General features: G+C 31.8%; 1 protein-coding gene across 1 annotated transcript; it reads right to left on the bottom strand.

Moving 5' to 3' along the window:
- Positions 1 to 15,169: 15,169 nt before the first annotated feature.
- LOTGIDRAFT_185397 (hypothetical protein) lies at positions 15,170 to 20,737 on the bottom strand. Its single transcript, XM_009047243.1, has 11 exons — positions 20,687 to 20,737; positions 20,115 to 20,192; positions 19,652 to 19,838; positions 19,441 to 19,518; positions 18,797 to 19,086; positions 18,322 to 18,517; positions 17,750 to 17,852; positions 17,391 to 17,638; positions 16,786 to 17,011; positions 16,344 to 16,426; positions 15,170 to 15,953 (listed from the first exon to the last, which is right to left on the bottom strand). Exons 2-11 carry the CDS (start codon positions 20,162 to 20,164, stop codon positions 15,834 to 15,836), a joined length of 1,581 nt encoding a protein of 526 aa, XP_009045491.1. The 5' UTR covers positions 20,165 to 20,192; positions 20,687 to 20,737; the 3' UTR covers positions 15,170 to 15,833.
- Between the last annotated feature and the right edge of the window lie 154 nt (positions 20,738 to 20,891).

The following is a 20,891-nucleotide window of genomic DNA, read 5'->3' as shown; positions in this document are numbered from 1 at the left end:
CAATAGCACACTCAGGATAATGAAGCTGAAATAATTATAAATAAACATTTTATATCTCTGAATGATAATCTAACATACTTAACTCTCAAATAATTGGTATTATACAATTCATTCTATTTATATTAAAATGCAGAAATGAAATGAAATGAGTTTTACGTCCTACTTTTCTGCACCATGTGGGCTAATGAAGACAGACAATGCCATGCAGGGTGCACTGGGGGAAATTTTGCCAGGACAGTGGCATTAGCCTGCTCTTTTTCGATTTCCAACTGTCGAGGGATCTTTAACTTGCACAGCCTGTAGAAAACGGGACCTCGTATTAAAATGCGGAGGAAAGCACATATATATATATGTATACTACAGAAAGAATACACTGACAATTATTCAAGCTTTCCAAATCTTATTTCTTGTTTATACAAATATGTGCAATATACGACCAAAACTTACCCATAAGATGAGTAAACCAAGATGAAATAAATCTATGGATGGAGTGACGTCACCTGAATTTCTGGCTTCTGGAGCTATAAACTCTAGTCCACTTTTAGTTGTATATCTTTTACGACATCTATCACTCTGTTAAATATAAAATATATGCTTCATTAATCATCTGAGATAGTTATAGGTATACTACCTCTTAGGATAGCCAAAACAAAAATTTTAAATTTTGCCAAAATGAGTCTATATTCATCATTGGACTTACCTACTGTCAAAACTATAGAAAAGAATCTCTGTGCAATCCAATAAAGTCATAAACCTAAATAATTATCTGTAAAACTACAGGTAATAATATTAAAAAAACACTCAATAATTACTTATTCCACTGTTACATTTTGCAAAATTTTCAACCTGTTTTTTTTATAAGATTTTTTTTTTTTTATAAGATTTATATGTTTTCGGAAGAAAATTAAAATTTAAGAATATCGTTACTTACAGCTGATCTCGAAAAGTCAGGTTCCATTAAAACAGCAGTACCATCATCTCTCATTATAATATTTTCTGGTGTGATATCACCGTGTATATAACTTTTACTATGTAGACTCCCTACAGCTTTACTCACACATCTTATTATCTCTTGTATAGCCTGGAAGTAGTAAGTAAATCAATATTAACGTAATGACATATAGAAGCGAGGAGCACATATACAAATCAATATGAACGTTTTGGTTTCAATATCTAAATTTCAAACTTTAATACAATTCTACAAGTTCTAAGGTATCTGAGTTCAATTCAAACTAGTCAAATTCTAGAAAATATGTGCTTCTATGCAATAAAAAACATGAACAGAATTTGCAAATAATAATCTTAATACAATGAGACTATATCGATGTACTGCAGTGTGCAATACAGGAAAATGTGCCAGAGCATTGCCTTAAGATGTATTTCCATAGGCAACTTAAATAATAAAGTCATCGCAGGAAATCTAATAGAAATTATTAGTTTACATTACCTTACTGTTGGGTCTAATACCAGAATCTAATACTGATACTAATATTTCACCATCTTTAGATGATTTTATATAACCTCGTCTCCCTGTCTGTAATACATTATTAAAACTTAATATTGATTTTACAGTACAGTGAGTCATTTCTACCACAACATATCTCATAAAAATATATTTGGACATGTTGCCATGAAGGTCAGAAATTTCAATATATTAGTTCCTAATCCATTTTGTACACAAATGCTACCAATCTTATGGCAAAAAGGAACTCCAGCCAAATAATAGTACCGGTATTAAAGTGTATTAAGACAAGTCTCAATAAAAGCACTTGCCTTGGTCACCGAGCAATTGATAATTTCTACTTGTTCCAACAGTCAATTGAGTATATATGTAATATAACTGCAAACAAAACTGTTGCGGCCTTCTGAGCCTCATCAGTGCAGTGCTGATACTGGAGTTGAGGTTTGACATATATGAAAAGTTCTAACCTTATTAAAGAAGACTGTATCTATCTTATGTAAATAATCATTGTTTATTTGATGGTAATTGTAGGCTTGTGATAAAAACTGATCTTTATTGAGATGGTCTCCATCAAACAGTAGATATTCCTATAATATATCAATATATATATTTTATTGAATATAAAACTATAAAATATGAATGCACACTGATTAATTTGTAGGAAAACTATAGTCATATTGACACCTAAATTTCCCCGAATGTGCAATGCGCTTGTGGGCCATATCCTTACATTCTAAGATGAGAAAAATGATTTAGTAACCTTTCCCCCAAGACCAAATGGAGCAAACAGTTAAAAATTCAACTAAAAATGTGTGAACACCTATTTGCTATCAATCCTCATATCAATATATCCTAAAACATGTCAATAAAAATGTTTTGGGAACTTCCTAGCAATCAAAATCAGAATTTAAAATTCATTTTCCTGATATACTCACCCTGATATAGATAATTTCACCACAGAATACAGACTCATATAAATCATTACAACCTTCTAATCCTGGGTTTAAATCAAAATGGTCTATTTCATAACTGTTCTGTACCAGTCCTTGATACAGCTATAATAGAGATAATATCAATAGTATATCAATCACTGTATATAACATCGTTAATAGAAATATTAAAACAGAACCTAAAAAATATATGATATTACTCAGAGTTTCACAACATGTGAATTTCAGAAAACTGACCTATTTCAGCCTGTGTCCCTACTGAAGTTGGACAAATAGAACTTATTGTCAGGTATACACTTCGAAAGTTCCGAATGTTTGTTTAAAGACGTGTGCTCAGGGGCAATAATGATGGAAAACTTCTCCGTGAAAAACAGGTTACATTGTTTGCTGTTAATTGTGTAGGCTTTAGATTTGCTATCATTTTGTAATTATTATTTTTCAATTTAAGTTTATCAACATTATTAATATTTGAGCAAAATGAATCAATTAAACCAGTGGTAAAAGAGGACAAACTACTCAATGTAAGATTCAACTGAGCACGAAACAAGGCATCAGGGATTGAAGTGAGAAGCTAGTCTTGGTTCTGATTGCAAATAAAAAGTCAATGTAAGGTTTAAAGTATTGCTTTCATTTTTAATGCAATTATTTGGGAGAAAATTTGGAGAAAATATATACCAGTACTTACAAGTTGTTCATCAATACCAAATTCAGAGAATTCAGACACTACCTCAGGAAAATGATTTTCAGCTAATTTAGCTATCTCCGACTGAAATGAAGAAACAACATACCATTTAAATTATTCACGTCTTGCCACAGCTATCCTACCAATATCAAGTTATTTGAAAGATTGAATGACATCTAGATATTGATACATCTTCAAGCAATACCTTGCCAGCACTTTTAAGATATGCAAAGCAACTTGACATTTTTCGTTATCAGAAAATATAAACCACTGAACCAAAAAAAGAATTTTCCAACATTGCAACTCCCTAGAACTTAAAATAATATCAAACTTATATCAGAAATAAATAATAGCAGTTACTTACGATTTGTTCACTCTCTGTAAGCAATACTTCATGTATTTTGTTTCGTATTTCATTAATATCAGTTTTAATTTCATCCAGTTCTCCTCCTTCACCTTCATTCTAGAATATAACCACGAATATCAATCAATAATTATACATATTACTTAATACCAAACAAAGCTTCTGATTATAAAAAACCTAAGATATATGGATATTCTACTTCTGCATATATATTTTATTTAATCTTTCTACTTCTATATGTCTTATAAACAATAAAGCTTCTTATTAGCTCTTATTCATATGGTTTTGTCATCTGTACAAACTGCTCTGTTAAACATCTTGAAGTGTCAATAGATAACACATAAAGAACAACAAAATATGTTTGAAAATCATTTCAGACAGCTGAGTACAGGGCTGGTCTACAGAAAAGAATGCTTGATTATATTCTACAAAACTGTTGAATTGAGTGTTTTCGCATTTGTTTAAAATTTGTCTACTATTTATTAACATTGAGAGTAAAATGATAAGAATTTAACTAACCTCTTCATAATCAACTTTATCAGCAAGTCTATGTCGTAATTTAGATTTTAAAGAGCGTAATGTTTTACGTGTTGATTGTAAACCAGTTGTAGTTGGTTTATTTTCTAACCAGGGTTCTATATCAGTCACAGTTTGACGGAATTCACTCATTAATTTAATATAATTATCAATACTGGAGGATTCTTGATGTAATTCTTTACGTATTGACTGTACTATACTGGCTAGAATCGGTGCATCTCTTCCTTGCTCCTGTAAATATCAGACTAGCAGTTTATATATCCAGGCAAAAACTTATAAAGATTTCAGGCTTTCAGACTGCACTGTAAAGTTGATGTCTTTACACTAAATATTGTAGTGACCTTAGACTTATCTTCTGTATCGTTTCACTTGCTCTTAGCAGTTGCAGTCAGCATGGAAAAATATAAAAACCTTAGAAAATATCTAAAGTGTTAATCCTTTTCTGAATTGCACTAGTTAGTCCATTAAAACCTAATCATAACCCCCATTCACAAAGCTAGTTATCCTGAATTGAGGAGGATTTTATATCTGAAATATCAGCAACATGAAATGAGGTCTATATAATTAAGTTAAGGAATACTTACTGTATCTGAACGAGCTATTTCAAACTGTAAAACTGTTAAATATTGTTTCAATAAACTATCTAGATCAGAATTAACTTCTGTATTAACTGTTGTTTCTTCTTCTAGACTTAATAACTACAATATAACAGTAACTAAGATTGTAGAATTATTAAAAACAGAACCTGAAACATGTTTTATTCAGAGTTTCACCCTGTGTGTTTTTCAGCCAACTGATCTATTTCAGCCTACGACCTTAATGATGTTAGACTAGTAGTACTTTTTGTCATGATTGCATTTATGGGACATATATGATGGATAGCATTTCAATTAAAAAATTTAAACACAGGTTTGGTCTTATAAACTAATCAGAATAAAAACAAGGATCTTATTAAATTACATTTGAAATAAGCATACTATGCCAAAGACAGCCATATTCATTGTTTTCCCCATATATTGGCAAGATCATGTTTTGTAACTTTCTGTAGCCTTGATGGCACATTCCAGTTGATAAGTGTTCAAGGTATAAATTAAGGGTAACAACAATAAAAACTTACATTATGGAATTCTAATATTGATGATAAAACTGAGAGTTTCCATAAATCTGTCACTTTACGAGACTCTTCAAACTCTGCTTTCTTTTTGATCTGAAAATAAACACCAGACAATAAAATACTAATTAGGAATCAATAGAACTCAGTTTGATTGATGGGCAATACTCACACAATATTTTTGCCTGTTGCGGAATACAACACAAAAATCACGACTAGTTTTTGTGGAGACCAAAGACATCTGGCTCATATCGAAGCTATTAAGTGTCCTGAAAACACATAAACATATATAACATTCTTAATATTTAACTTGTACTTTGTTTTATTATAAATCTTTACTTTTGTGACCTAGTCCAGTGCTTTTATGAGACTCTTACACTAACACAAATACTCAAAAATGCTTCAATCTATGTTGTAATTGAATCAATAGGCGTCAAGAACACTTTATTCAGCCTCTACAGTGTCGATAATTTTTACATTCTTCATGTTTTAAGACGTTCCTGAGTGTGCATAAATATCTAATACTGTTTATTTAACCTCATTGAGTCTGATTGTAGCACAAAAATATCCAGCTGAAATATTGATCAAAAGAACAATATAAGGAATTAAAAACAAACCAGTTCTTTTTACCTATTAACAAAAAAAAAATTAGGAACAAATCAAAATCGATATGCTGAAATGTCAAGCAGAATTAATACCTTTAGACGTCTTACTGTATATATATATCACCTTATATTACCTATAGTTTAATAGACTGTATTGTATTCAGATCAATACAATGTATTTATATCTTTAAATCAATCAGAAAAGACAAGCATTACTAGTCCGAATACAAAAATCAATACTGATTGAGGTATTGAGAACATTGTCATACTGTGGTCTGAATTTGTTTTTTAAGAGTAGGTGGTTTCCCTTTAATGGCGAGTTAAAGAGAAGACATGTGAAAAAAGATAATGGAGATAGAGATTGTGTTTTTAATTATTGTTCTCTATTTTTAAATTCTTGTCATCCTGATAAATTTACAGCTAAATAACAACTGCATAACTGTGGTCTAGAAAATGTGTACTTAAAGTAATCTCCCTTGAGATATGAGTAGAATAAGCCTATATGAAGCCATATTCTGTTTATTGTTTATAAAGCAGACTATACAATTTCTATTAAGTTTCTAGTCCCAAGATAATACTCAATTTCTATTAATCTACAGACTAGATCATTACAATCAATAAACACAACAGTTTATGTCTATTTAGATCAATTTCAATACATATTGACGTGTATGAATATATCAACAAATGATATACTACATACATAACACAGTAACTTGAATTTTGCTTTGAGTCTTTTTTAATTCAAATTCATGGGTGCAAGGATGGCTCCAGTTGCTTGCAAAGTTGAATTCTAGCTATGACAATAACAAAGGATTTATGCTGTTATTATCTTACCTTCCATTCTTTATATAATGGTAATACTTCAGGTAGAGGTGTGACTACAGGGAAATTTTGAGTCAGAAAAAAACTGTAGTTCTTCTCTATTGTTTCTAAACATTGCTGAAATATTTCGTTATTGATTATAATATACCTCAATATATATAAACATACTATTTGGTATTCTGAACCTGAATAGATCAATTACTATATACTTCAAACCTAAGATTGCATCATTGCATATGACAATCCAAATTTTAGGCCAAATTTTTTTTTTAACTCTTTGAATGTTTCAATCTTTAGAAGTAAGAAACAACAATAATTAACAAGGATAACAAATAAGTTCACTTTGATCCATTCTTCCAGTTGATCCTTGACCAAATCTTTTGGAATTGATCTTGACTGGATAATCTGTACCCATTTACAGCTGGGTTCTATACCCATTTACAGCTGGGTCCTATACCCATTAACAGCTGGGTCCACTGGAATAATGAGGAAAGATGACTTAGTCCAGGTCACCAGAATATCACACGAAGAACCCAAGACCACCATCTGTTTAACATGACCAAGCAAGTGATGTCATGTAAAGATTTCAATGCTCTACCTGTCTGAGCTACAGCCTGCTTCATTATAATTTACACATTAAACTTACCTTGACTTTTTGACCTCTTTCTTCGAAAGGATAATTTTGTAAATCACTAACACAAACTTTTAACTTTTCATACAACTCTACTCTTGCTAAATCTCTTGTTTTGATCATTTCATCTATCTCTTTCTATAATTACAAATATTCCATTAACAAATTAGGTGCACCTTGTCTTCGAGCCAATCTTGAGCAAAAGAATGGCACTGGAAACAACTTGACAAAGGGCAACCCATAGACAGTGCTTTTGAAAGTCAACCTTCAATAAACTAAATAGACTTACCTGATCTTTAGACAGAGAGATTTCTTTCTGAGCAGCTTTATAAGTAGATAGAGTAGAGACTACAGTAGGTAGACTGTCTACTTGTATATTAGTTAATCTATTAGTATCATCTAGTATCAGATCTAGACCATCATCTAATGGTGTATTCTTATCTACTGGAAACTGACATCTGGAATAATAATCAAGGTCCTGGTTTGGTAAAGTCAATGGTAGGTGTATTATTCCTCTAGTAAGACCCTTATGTGAATACTATCAGTTTACCTTGCACTAAAGTATTCCAAACACTTTGGACTCTTTGAAACCATTTCAAATTGAGACAAATCTGATACCCCCCCCTCTACCAAATATGATTCCATATCTGCGTTAAACGTATGCGTTATCTTTCTTTTGACGCACGGACTTCTAGATAGATGGATGCTTTGGTGCATAAAAAAGACAGGGAATCCCTCACATTTGGGAGATCTCCGCGCAGAAAGGCGTCCGGATGTGTCAAAAATTGCTACACCCGGTGAATTTTTTTTTTGACCCATGACGGAGAACATTTGACAGATATTGCTTCCGCATATATGGAATCATACCCTCTTAAACCAACCATTTCGATTTTTAATGAATGACGGATGACGGATCTGCATGACGCGTATATGGAATCTTAGCTTTAAGCTTCCTGTCTAAGATGTTTGCTAATAATCTCAGGAGGTATTAATACTGAAAAGCTGGAACTTAGACTCTAACCTTAAACTATAATACATGATAAATATAATGATAGCTCAGCTAGCTGGCAATAGACTAGGCTTCAAAATTCTCAATAAGATCAAGGCTGACCTTATTGTTTTTCTTACCTTAACTGCTTAACTTTTGTTGCTACGTTCATAATCATTTGTAACTGAAAGAAAACAAATCTTGTATTGATTAACCGACTGTTAATGAACAAGATCATGCTTGGTTATGTTGAACAAATAATGGTTGTGCCTTCTAATATGGATCAAGTCAGCTTTCCTTTATAATGGAAATTGGTATTAATAACCCAAAGAGGTTTGGCCACAGACCATCAGGTAGACAGGATCCTGGAGAACCTAAGTTGTTAGCTTTCGTATATAAAATCCAGAAATAGTCATTCTTTACCTGCTTTTGTTTTGGAATTTACATATGATTCAAACAGATATATCAAACCCAATTATTCTACTAATTTACTTACCAATTGACCGAGATTGTTTTCCATTAACTTGTTAGACATTAACTGATATTCTGATTGCAGTGTCTAGAAATAACAAGACAACTTGAACAGCTTTGTGAGAATATACATATATGTTTATGAATTTTCATGAATAACACTTAGATATTGTATCATTGTTTTATGCCTTTATGTGCTTACTTTAGAAAAATAGATTGACTATCCTTATATATGACTTTATAGAAATATCAAAACAGAACCTAAAACATGTTGTTACTCAATGTTTCACTCAAAAATAGTCTGAAACATGTTTCAGGTTCTGTTTTAATATTTCTATATCGCTCTACAATCACTAATGACATAGAAATTCTAACTTGCCTTCATTTTTGATCTCATGTTTGACAACTCCATATTTAACATATCTCTTTCTGAGATCACTTTCTCGAACTCTCGTCTTTTATCAACAGACATCATGTTATTACCGTCTCTCATAGGATTACGACTAAAAATATCATCAATATCATTATTATTATCAGTTTATTTTAATCTCTCATAGCATAGCGAGTAAAAATACTGTTAATAATAATACCACCATAATCGTTAATAAACCATAATCAATCAATCATAAATAGTTCATTTCAAAGGAGTCATACCTCCCTCTATTGCTAGGTCTGAACACTATCTTTTTTGTGAAAGCGGAATAGCTCAGTCGGTAGCAGGTTTGATTGTCATCTGCTTGGTCATTAAGTGCCGTTAGTTAGAATCCTTTCAAGGTAAGATAAATTCTGATGCCACAGCAAGTGTCTCCTAAACTCGATCTAGTGTCAGCTTTCAACACTTATCAGCTAATACTAGGTGAATTTAGGTTAATAAATTTCTTATGTATAATTCATTTCATAAAGAAAATTTCTGATGCCACAGCAAGTGCCTTTTAAACACAATCTATTGTCGGCTTTCAACCCTTATCACTTAAAATAAGTGGTTCATAAATAACTTACTTATAATTCATTTTATTATCATTATAACCGCCAGTATAACCATCATTATTTAGATTATTATTCTGAGAATTTAATGGTTTCTGCGTCTGTCGTAATATACCATGTCCTTCAGCTATCACTTTATCAATAACACTCTCTCCTTCATCAAACAGCTCGGCATAATATCCACTACCATCAGTTAATCTTCGTTTAAATACAGCTCGCATCACTTTACCTATTGTTATATCTTGAAGGAATGCTGTTCCCTAGAATAACAAAATATGGAAAATATTACACTGGTTGATATAGATATTGTACCCCAAGGGATATACTCTCAAAAACGTAACTGAAGATGTTTTTAGTGTTCCAGTCATCTGGTTGGTTGATCAATGGAAGCGATTTTAAATTCACTTTTATCATTCAGATTACTGTATTTCATAAAATCTAAATTTCATCCTAATAAAGTTTTGAGATTAAGCAGAACATATGTTTACACATAAACATCAAAAACTATTTGAAAGCATACTTCAACCATTTAAAAAACTTGATGACATTTTTCAACAGTGACTTACTGCTGATGCCATCAATTCTTACATTGTCAACTTTGAGTTTGACACAACAAAACTGGAGCTTTATAAAATTAATGTTTAACAAAAACTTCTAGACAATTAATACTGACCTTAGGACAAGAGAGATCTTTTGAACGTAAATTATGAAGAACTAATTTCTGGGCAAATGGTGAATAGTTAGTGATTTCTTCTGGTATTTGAACTATATTGGTTGGATCAATTTCTTCACTATTACCATAATCTATAAACTGGATTTTCACCTGAAAAAAACACCATTTTTTACAAGAATAACAAATAAGATTCAAAAGGATCCTGTCTTCCAGCAAGTCCTTATTTGACTTGAATAATCATATGGGAATAGATGAAATAGAGAAATAGAAAAAACATGGTTATAACAATAAAGCCCAAAAAAATACAATAAACTAATATAATCTATATAGATTCAAGACTGTAATATCTATGTAAGCTATGTACAGTAACATTAACATTACCTTATTAGGACCATAATTTTGTCTAACTTGACATCTATACCACAAATCATCTTCACTAAATTTAGCAGCATATACCTGAAAATAACAAGACTATGATTATGATGTAGGTTTTCAAAAGGAGATCCAAGTTAAAAGACACAACAGCAGAATGGCATCAGGTGTTGAAAGTGATCACTTGCTGCCTCAATAGTAGCTCCAACATTTACTATTGATATCCAAGAGACAATAGATATACAGTTATAGATAATAATTACAATGAACCTGAAAGAATCTCACTCATATCTTTATTGTGAAAGAAATTAAATGGATTTGCTACTTATTAAGCCAATAAAGATGCAGGGGCCTAGATAAGTTTTCAACTCCTAATTGAGCTTATGAAGACATGGGGTGAAGGATTGTCTAGTAAGATTGTGTTGGTCCTAACAGAGCTATGTCGGCATGCAGCTCTGGAGGCATTTTTAGGTCTAGATTTAGATAATGAAAATTTAAGTGTATATTCCATACCTTACTATACTCGAGAGGTAGTGTAGCCTGAGGAGCTGAAGGACAAAGATCAGCCAGCTGTTGTAATACATTTCTAATCTCTGTTAAATTCTCTTCACTAGACATCTGAGCGAAGACTGTTATAGGTGTTTCAGCATGTGTTATCTGTACAAAGTCCTGTAAAAGAAGTATATGAGTTTGTTTGTAAAAATCTTAACAGTTTATTTTGGAAAAGCTTTTACACTTCAATACTATTTGATTGTTATCCAGTTACAGGATTAAATTTGTTTGAATAGTCACAACAAGCTTTCAGACCTGTTGTAAGATTTGAACTACATATAGAAGCTAGGGGCACACATAACAAAACACAAGACAATATTATGGAATATAACACACTTCTTTAATAAGGTTGGGCACATTTCAACACAATATACATGTGTCGTCATCAGATGTAATACATTACATTAGAGTCTAATAAATAATAATAATTAACAAAATAGAAGTTAGAGAGAAAAAACTTACCTCCATAAGATCTTTTGAAGAGGCATTTGATGCTGTTTCAATATTTGACACTAGAAAATAACATTATTCAATAATGAAAATTACAATCAGTTTGAATGACATATTCAACTGATATTGTTCATTAATCACAAAGCAATCAATGAAATGCATTAAGTGCACCTCATTGATTTAGTTGTCTTTTGTGGAATATTCTGAAAATAATGATTAAAGTTCAGTGTTTCTGACTAAGCTTTATGTAATAACAGCTAAACAATACAAACAAGAGTAAACAAACTCTCTCCAAAGCCAGGCTTTCAACACAACGTCAGTCCTGTTTAAACACTAGGTCACACACTATGGTAAACTATAAACTTTAGGTATAGATAAGTATTGTGCCTTCTTTTCTACTTGCTATATCTTAAAATCAATGTATAGATAGTAGAGAAATTAAAGAACTATCTGCACTCGAGACAAATTTCCAATATTGATAAAATTACCTAAATCAGGTTCTTTCTGAGACAAACCAAATCCAGAGCTTGGTTTATTAATTCCAAAATTACCATCATTTGGCCTGCAAATTAGGAATGAATCATAGAAAAACATCCAAATACAATGAACAATGCACAGATATATTAGAGGACATGCTTTTCTGAAACTGGCAAATTATTAATACATATTATTGGTATTTCCTATCTTAAACATAAAAAAGTTTGATAATTTGAGTTTTGAATTTTTAACATATTGATTGGGATCAAAGTAATTTTACGATTTTTAAGGAATTATTGTATATCTGTGTGTATAGTGCACAGTTTTTACCCTCAAAAGGTCTTGCTAAACTAGTGGTGCGCATTATAGACATTGCCAAAAAATAATGATTTTGAAGCTTTAAAGTTACAAATCATGACCTCATCATAAATTCTGTCCATAAACTTAAAAACAATAATTTTTTTTTAGGTAATATAAGAATTATCAAATACCTTTTTCTTGACTCTGATCTCCTCACAAATAGTTTATTTCCCTCTATTTCAAATCTATTATTAGCAGCCTCTTCTATAGCATTCTGAGCATCTTCTTCACACAAATATTTCACAAATCTAAAATAGTATTTTTTTAAAAATAAATATGCATGCTAATCCGATTAAAGAAACAGAAAAAGTCACTTTTTCAAATCTTTAGCATGTTTGTTAAGGGCCCAAGGGGGTGTGGGTTAAATGATGACATTTTACTATTTGAATGAGGACAAATTTACCCTTCATTGATCTGTTACTGAACTTTGTACAGTAATTAAGTATTTTAACACAAAACCTGTTATCAACCTTCCTGACTCTCCTGTTCCAAGAAAACACTCTGTGTGCAATACATATAGTTCCATATAAAAAGCCTTATATCTCATTGCATAAATACCTCTTCACTTTAGTTTTTTTTAGAATTTCCTTTGAAGATTTCTGAATAATACTTACGCCAATTTGGTTCCAGGCTGATTGGCATTTCTCACAATAATGGCTGCTATTTCTCCATACTTGTTAAATATTTTACCCAATTTTTTCTACAGAAATAAAAATCATAAAATGTTTGATCATTTGAGCAAAATCTAATAGTTACTCCTTCATACATAACTAATAACTGATAGAAAATGGAAATTCAGAAATTAGAATGGAATTTGTAATGATGATAATATAAAAACAAGAACTAACAATAGCAAACTATTACAAACTTAGTGCTTATATCTTGACTGCAATAATCACCTTTCATGTATCATGTTTGTTGTAAATTAAGTGATTTGATTGGATTGTTTCTAGTAGGGCTGGGTGATATTGGTTTTTAAAAGTTGATATCAGGATATTAAGCATTCATACATTATCACGATATGGGTAGGCCTATATATCGTGATATTTAAAATCTATGGTTCATAATGGTTTTGATACAAAATAATATGTCATGATAACTACCATATATCACGATATGGTGATATTTCAGTATCTTTTATTCGCCCAAGCCTGTTGCTAGCAAATACAACCAATCTGGACCTTGACAGGAAGTCTGTGAACACAAACACAAGGCTTAACTTATGCTGCCTTTATGTCAAGTATTCCCTGGCATTAAATCCAATCAAATCCCTGCAATCCATAATACAAGATAGCTGGCTATTGCAGTTAGATATCTTGTCAAGTTGTCATTGTGAAGATGGCTTTCATTAGGCACCCAACACCTGTGTAAATAAAGTCTATTTGTTTTCTAGATCTAGTGCCATACATAGGTCAGGGCCAAAGAAACTTGAGAGGAAATAAAGGAATGGTATGACAGTGCATCGCAACATTAAATGGGTTTGATAATAATATTACGAAACAAAATGATGGGGGGGGGGGGGGCATTTTTGAGCGAAATTCCATTTCTTTATTGGAGACAAAATGCTTACTATACCTGGTCACAGTCTTCGGGGAGATTACCTACAAACACATCGAAAGTTTGTGGAAATCGTCGTTGATTTGCCATCTCTTACACATTAATCAGTGTTTAATGTCAGGGAAATCAAAGAATTCTTTTTTCCAGCTCGGCCACATTGGGGTAAGGGGACATAACTCTATTTAAGGATGTTTCTCGATTACCTGGTAACATAATCCGAAATGTCATTTCTAGGTGAGCTCTTGACATATTTTGTGCGAAAACCTGACTGGATTAAATATCAGCTAAATTTTTTTTATTTTTTAGTGATGTTCATAGTAAATCTTGAGTTTTATCATTTTGTATTATTATGTTGCGAATTATAATCAAACTTAACGTTGGTCAACCAAGTATATTATAGTGATGTTTAGAGTAAATCATTTACGTCATTGTAAAGTTTAGATTATAATATGGTATGGTGTTCAGAGAGCCAGATAGGAAGATCACACTACTTTAAGATCAAGACAAAGCCATTTAAGCCATAGTGATGTAGTAGTAAATCATTTATATTCATTTAAAGAGGACTATATTCTACAGTGATGTTTGTAGTAAATCATTTATATTCAATAACAGAGGACTATTTATTCTATGGTGATGTTTGTAGTAAATCATTTATAGAAGACAGTATATTGTACACTAATCAAAGGCAGAAAGTGAATGAATGAGGTACAATGAATCAGGATTCGGACCCTATGTGATCAAGTATTCCTTCTACAGTGATGTTTGTAGTAAATCATTTATTATGCTTTCATTGTAAAGGTAATAAATGATCAGATATCAGTGTAGAGTAGACTTGTTGAAACTTAGAACTCAGTATAAGGTCAAGAGAGCAAGCCATTTATTTCATGGTGATGTTTACAGTAATTCATTATATTTTTCTATGTTTTATTTTGCTATGACGCTGTCCCATTGTGTGTCAACAAAAGATCCAACATATACCAATGACTCAATGTTTTTGGGTTTTTTTTCAAACAGATAAAATCCATTGTCTGTTCCTAGCATAACAGGTAAAATTTTTGAATCGTACAATGATCCTCCAAACCATTTTAATGTAAAAGGTAATAAAAAAAAGATTTTTAAAATATAAATCTGTTTAAACAAGTGTAAAATTTATTACAAACAACAATAATCTATGTATGATATTCATTAACTCTAAAAAAAATATTGTGAGAGCAGTACTTCAAAATCTACAGTGTTAAATACAGGATATTAAAACTATTGAAGCAATGATCAGTATTTTAGAATTCTAAAACTGACGAAATAAATGAGGTAGAATTGAGTCATAAAAACATGCAGATATTGAGAATTGAAAAGTAAGCATTATTTCATTCAATCTCGATTCGAGGACTTGCGCAAATCTTAAGTTGTAAAACTCTTATAGTTTTGGTTCATAATTTATTATTATAAATATAATGACATTCTTAAAAGTCAACAAATTTCTTCTATACATGATGCTGAAACCACAAATCATTTCAAGTAAAATGCTACTATCGCAACTTAAGACTTAATATAAGCCTTCTTAGAGACAGTTATAAAGGAATCAACTGCTCAGTTCCCTCAAATCAATAAAAACTTCACTCTAAAACTTGTTACTTTAAATAACCTAGTGGAATAGTTCAGTGGGTAGTGAGTTGGATTGTCTGCTAGGCGATTAGACACTCTGAGTTCGGATCTTCCTTGAGGTAAGAAAAATTCTAATGCCTGTGCTAGTGGTTTCGAGGGTCGGTCTAATCACTTAAATAACTAAAAGAAGCTTTTTATGAGTGATGTTAGCACCTTAGCCCACACAGAGACTTGTCTATCAGGTCTCTGTAAATACGCCTCGTTCACTGGATTTGATGACTGGTATAATCTCACATGTTCCTGTAAAAGAGTAAAGAAAGATGAATCATTGAATGTTGATGTTTTGAGTCCTGGCACCATATTCTTAAAAACTGCACATTTTGTGATGATCTAAAATTAGAATAATAACAGATGATTTTAGTGTTCCAAAAAAAATTTAAAATTGATTTTAAAATTAAGTTTTAGTATCCAGCATGAATACTGTTATTTGTGAAAATTTAGATTTGACCTTATTCAAGTTTTCGAGATCTTGATTTATCAAAATGGCATCACTTTCTGAGAATATTCATTGAGATTATCAACTTTATAAAATATTAGCAGCTGTTGGAATAATGAAGCAAATAGAAGCCAAAATGACCCAGATACACATTAAAGGTTTTGAAAACTCTTAACAATCCTTTTAATACCCACCTCACGTAACTGTTTTCTGAGATTATCATTATCTGTAACTATAGCTGTCTGACATTCTAAATCTCTATATACAGATCTATAACCTGAAATAATAATTTAAACAATCTTAATGTAAAACTGAGTCGAATTAACATGCATGTTCACGAGAAATGTTCTCGTTGTAGTGCTGTTGATTGGCTCTACTTGCCGATCCTGACTGACGGGGCTGCTCAAATGACCGACGGTCAATATCCTCTATCGGACAAGACTTTTTGTAAGTATGAAATTTACTTTGAAAAATACCATTCTAAAAACAAACTAGTCACAGACTTGTCATGTTTCAAGTTAACTTCAACAAGTCTGATTGGCCAATAAAATCAACTAATTAAAGTTCATTGTGTATGGTTACTATTTTCTTAAAAATAAATGTTTCTGACCAAGTCTAATGACATGTGCTACATACCAAAGTTTGGAGATCCAATAAGTGTCAGAGCAGGTAAAATATCATTAGGTAAATAATACCATAAACCTTTCACATGAAATGTCCACTCAGGTCTGGTGTATTCATACATCTTAATTCTTTTATCTTGATTAAAATAACAGACTGACTGGTAAAACACTCTAGCAATATGTATATAAGCCAAGGGTATTAAGCCAGCTACTCCTTTAGCCCCATAAAACCCATTCACCTAAAATATACAAATCATTTACTGTTGAATTGGTGTATGTTTTACACATTCAGGTCATGAAGATTGGAAAATTTGCCTTGTACAATGAGGGACATTTTAAAAGGACAGTGCCAGTAATCAACTTTGAAGAAAACTTTAGTGTTAGATATGGAATGCTGGGATTATGTTTTGACTCATCCCTAGATATGCAATCATTACATGTAGTCCATGATACTTTTAGGTACCAGTAATGTAAGTAGTAATGGACAGAATAAGTCTAGCTTGTCTAGTTTCAATTTCAGATATTCTACCCAAAAATTAAGTGAACTGCTCATCTTTATGTTTCAAATCATCCCTGGATATGAATAGGTATCTTTCTCCAATTTGAGCAGGAACTTACCTCTGGTGCAGCCATCAAAATACTGAATTTAGCCTGCGAGTCTTTTAGAATAGTTTCTAAATAATTGTCAGTTAAATTAAAATATCCTGATGCTAATAATATCTCATCTTTCGCTGCGGCTTCATTGAATAAACTTAAAGTAGCAATCTCGTCAAATATGATCTCAAACGGCTTCATCTGAATTAAAGGATAAACCCAAGTATCACACTGTTTATTTCTACTGCTAATTTCACTGTGTTTAGTCCATGCTTTAGTTTCGACATCAGAATCACAATGTGTTTTGTCATTTTCACTATTAACGATATTTTCATAAGCTTTAAAATTTAAATTGTTTGATAAGTCACTGTCTTCTCTATCACCGAGATTACTGGTAGATGCTTCAAATTGACGTAATCTCTCTTTATTGCTCTTTACAGATTCTATAAAGTTCAGTATTTCTGTCCTTGCAGCTGTCGTAAATGCCTTTTTACTTGAACCTGAAATAGAAAATAATAAAATAGTTTGGTAAGCAAGGTCACCTACATCGACTGCTTCATATTCAATTTTTTCTCAATAAATGCATCTCTTAGCAAGTTTTAGCTCCAAACATCTATTATCAGAACCATAAATAAAACTATAAGATTACTAAATCTTACTGAAACATCTATCAATAACATTTATATATAACCTGTGCTTCTGATTACTGTACAAGGATTATCAACAGGCAAGATATGCCCACTATTCCAAGATATACTAGTATATCAAGGGCTGTAACTCTTGATAATATTTATCTGATATTTATCTGATGGTGCTAAGATTCAACCCTTCCAATATAATATTGTGAATATAAACCCACATACATTACAACTGTGGCCTCAATCACATCGACAATCAGACAGACAGAAGAGATGGGGTGATGGCAGTATATGTTAATCTGGGTATATAATGAAACTGTAAGCTTCCAACCTTTATAAGGATGTAATTTCCACTGTGGATGTAATGTAACAGTATTATCTGACTGAAGTTGAAATGAAAACTTGGATATTGTTTGTACCAGATTATCAAAGAAATCTGCTAGATCAGGACAATTGTTAAATAATACATATCTATCTTGTCTATTGGTGAAATAATTATCACTTAGGTTGGCTCTGTAAAGATAAAAATAATAAGTATTACACAAATGATGCATGAACACAAGGCAAAATTAGGACAGAACTATGAAAATTTGGCCTAGGTTATGAAGAAAGATCCTGAATTTATTGGAATACTTAGAACTCAAACTCTTTACTAACAGAAGGATTAAATCATAATCAACCACTTGCAAATATAAATTCAGTGTAAACCAAATTGAGGTTGCCTCTAAGCTCAGAGTATCCACTGTTTCCTATTCCAATATACCAAGAAGACACTGAACTCTTATAACTTACCCACTAATAATAACACTGTCATCAAATATATAGGCTTTTACATGTGTTAATCCTATAGTTTCATTGAAGCGATCTGGTATTAATAGTTTATATAGACCACGAAGATCAGGGGTATGATATAATGCTATTTTCACATTATTATCAGGATGTTTTAATAAAGGTTGTAACATAGTCCTAGAACTGATGGTCTGTCCTCTAGATCCCCGAGTATAGTCTAATAAAACATTCACTTTAAACTCTTTATTTCCTTCTTTTACTGCTCGACTACAGGCTTCCTGTACAGAATCAACCTGAAATGAAAGGCAATATACTTCTTACTTTTCTGCTATTCATTGGGCTTATGAAAAAATGCAATTCCGTGCAATGAGCAAAGGAAGATCTAATTATCTGTACATTTTTATCATTTATTATTGATCAGGAATCTTAACCAAGCACGGCCTTTATAGCATATTCCATTTAATTTTCCAATCTGAACAACTCAAGACCATCAGATTTGAAATATTTGATTGAATATATCTGGTGAGATGGAATCTCACTTTTTCAGGTAGAAGAGCTAGTGTCTCTTCACTCCATAAAACATATAATAACTAATGTGAAATTACTATACCAGTGGCTTCATTCAAATTACATGGGAAATAACTCACCAATTCTGCTTCCAATGTTTCTGTGCCTAAATACAGTGAGGCTAACGTCACCCTCTTCTTAGCTTTTCTAGCCTTGGACTGAAAACAAAACACAGATAGATTGTCATGCAATAAACATTGGAATAGATAAATTCCTATGCTTTATCAATGTACCAAAAGATGGTTGAAGAAATTCAGAATAGGTTCATTGTTTCAATGTTCAAATACTTACTTTCAATATTTCATAAAACTGTTTAGGTTCAGTTAAAACCAAGACATCATCACCATGAATAGGATAGCAAGGTGCTACATCACTCAACCAACTAAAATAATCATAACTGCTTCCCTTAGTTTCAACTTTTGCCAATCTTTCATGTTGTGGTCGATTGCATGTAGCCAACCGCTTAGTTTCTTTGCCCCTTCAAAATAAAATATACAGAAGTTTTTAAAACTTTGAATATGATCCAATTTTATATTTAACCAACCAGTCGCCTAAAGACAAAGAAAGCCACAGAATGATATGTTCAGTATCCTGTCATGGGATAATGACAAAAAATCAAAAAGCGTAACAGGCTTACAATAGACAAAACAAACGGTAAGCAGGGAAATAAATGTTGAACAGGTAAGTGTCCCCTTTGGTAAAGTCTGCACTTATACATATTATAATCTTATAGAGATATAAATTGGCCACATACCATATGTAAGACCAGAATGGTACCCCGCTTAACATTAAAGACTTCCACATGTCTTCTGTTCTTAGGATTTATTATGACCTATACAAGGAGATAATCATATATTCAGAATTTGTTCAGTAAGTGTGTTTCTGTTCATAAATCTATCCCTAAAATATCTCTTAAGCGACACCCAATTAAAAACTTGGCAGTAAATTGGCAGTTGATCTGATATTTAAGAGTGAGTAGACATACGCTGTACAACGTCAACAGGGTCTAATTGTTAGACTACCTGTCTTGCAAGACTGGAAATAATCAGTTTTATAATTTATTATCTTTGATTTGTTTTAAAGTGCACTGTCTCATTAACAGGATAAGAAGGCTTCCTCAGACTTTAATTTACTGGGATAATTCACTGTACCATGGCATAATAGGGATTTTAATGCCTTGGCTTGCTTGTTTATCACTTTATGTTTTGAAGAAAATTTTTAGAAGCCACAATTTGATCAGATGTTATAAAATACCATCAATTTTTATTTCAAATATTTTTCTCTGCAATATTGGAAGACTGATAATAAAATATAACTTGTTTGTACCGAAAACTAGCTGTTTTATTTGACTTTAACCTTGTCCCAAGCAGACGAAATATATTTTTGGCCACCATGTTGAATTTCCGTTAGGTTACGTAACTCTCCGATACTTCCCGAAATAACCGGAAGCAGTCTAAAAATACTCGGAAATGATTATCCAGACGCTTGAAAGAAATCGTAGTGTGTCAAATCGGCTAAGTTTATAGCAGTC

Source organism: Lottia gigantea (assembly GCF_000327385.1).
Source record: "Lottia gigantea unplaced genomic scaffold LOTGIsca_11, whole genome shotgun sequence".
In the NCBI taxonomy this organism is placed as follows: Eukaryota; Metazoa; Mollusca; class Gastropoda; family Lottiidae; genus Lottia; species Lottia gigantea.
Note: the sequence above shows the minus strand (reverse complement) of the source record. Positions and strands in the feature narration are given on the sequence as shown.

Bases quoted from the DNA above. Each gene is read 5' to 3' on its own strand.
- LOTGIDRAFT_185397 (XM_009047243.1), bottom strand. From the start codon at position 20,164: ATGTGGAAGTCTTTAATGTTAAGCGGGGTACCATTCTGGTCTTACATA. The intron at 19,839-20,114 runs GTATGTGGCCAA...TTTATTTTGAAG, and splicing joins CCATTCTGGTCTTACATATG to GGGCAAAGAAACTAAGCGGT. The intron at 15,954-16,343 runs GTGGGTATTAAA...ACTCTTTTACAG, and splicing joins TCAGAAAACAGTTACGTGAG to GAACATGTGAGATTATACCA.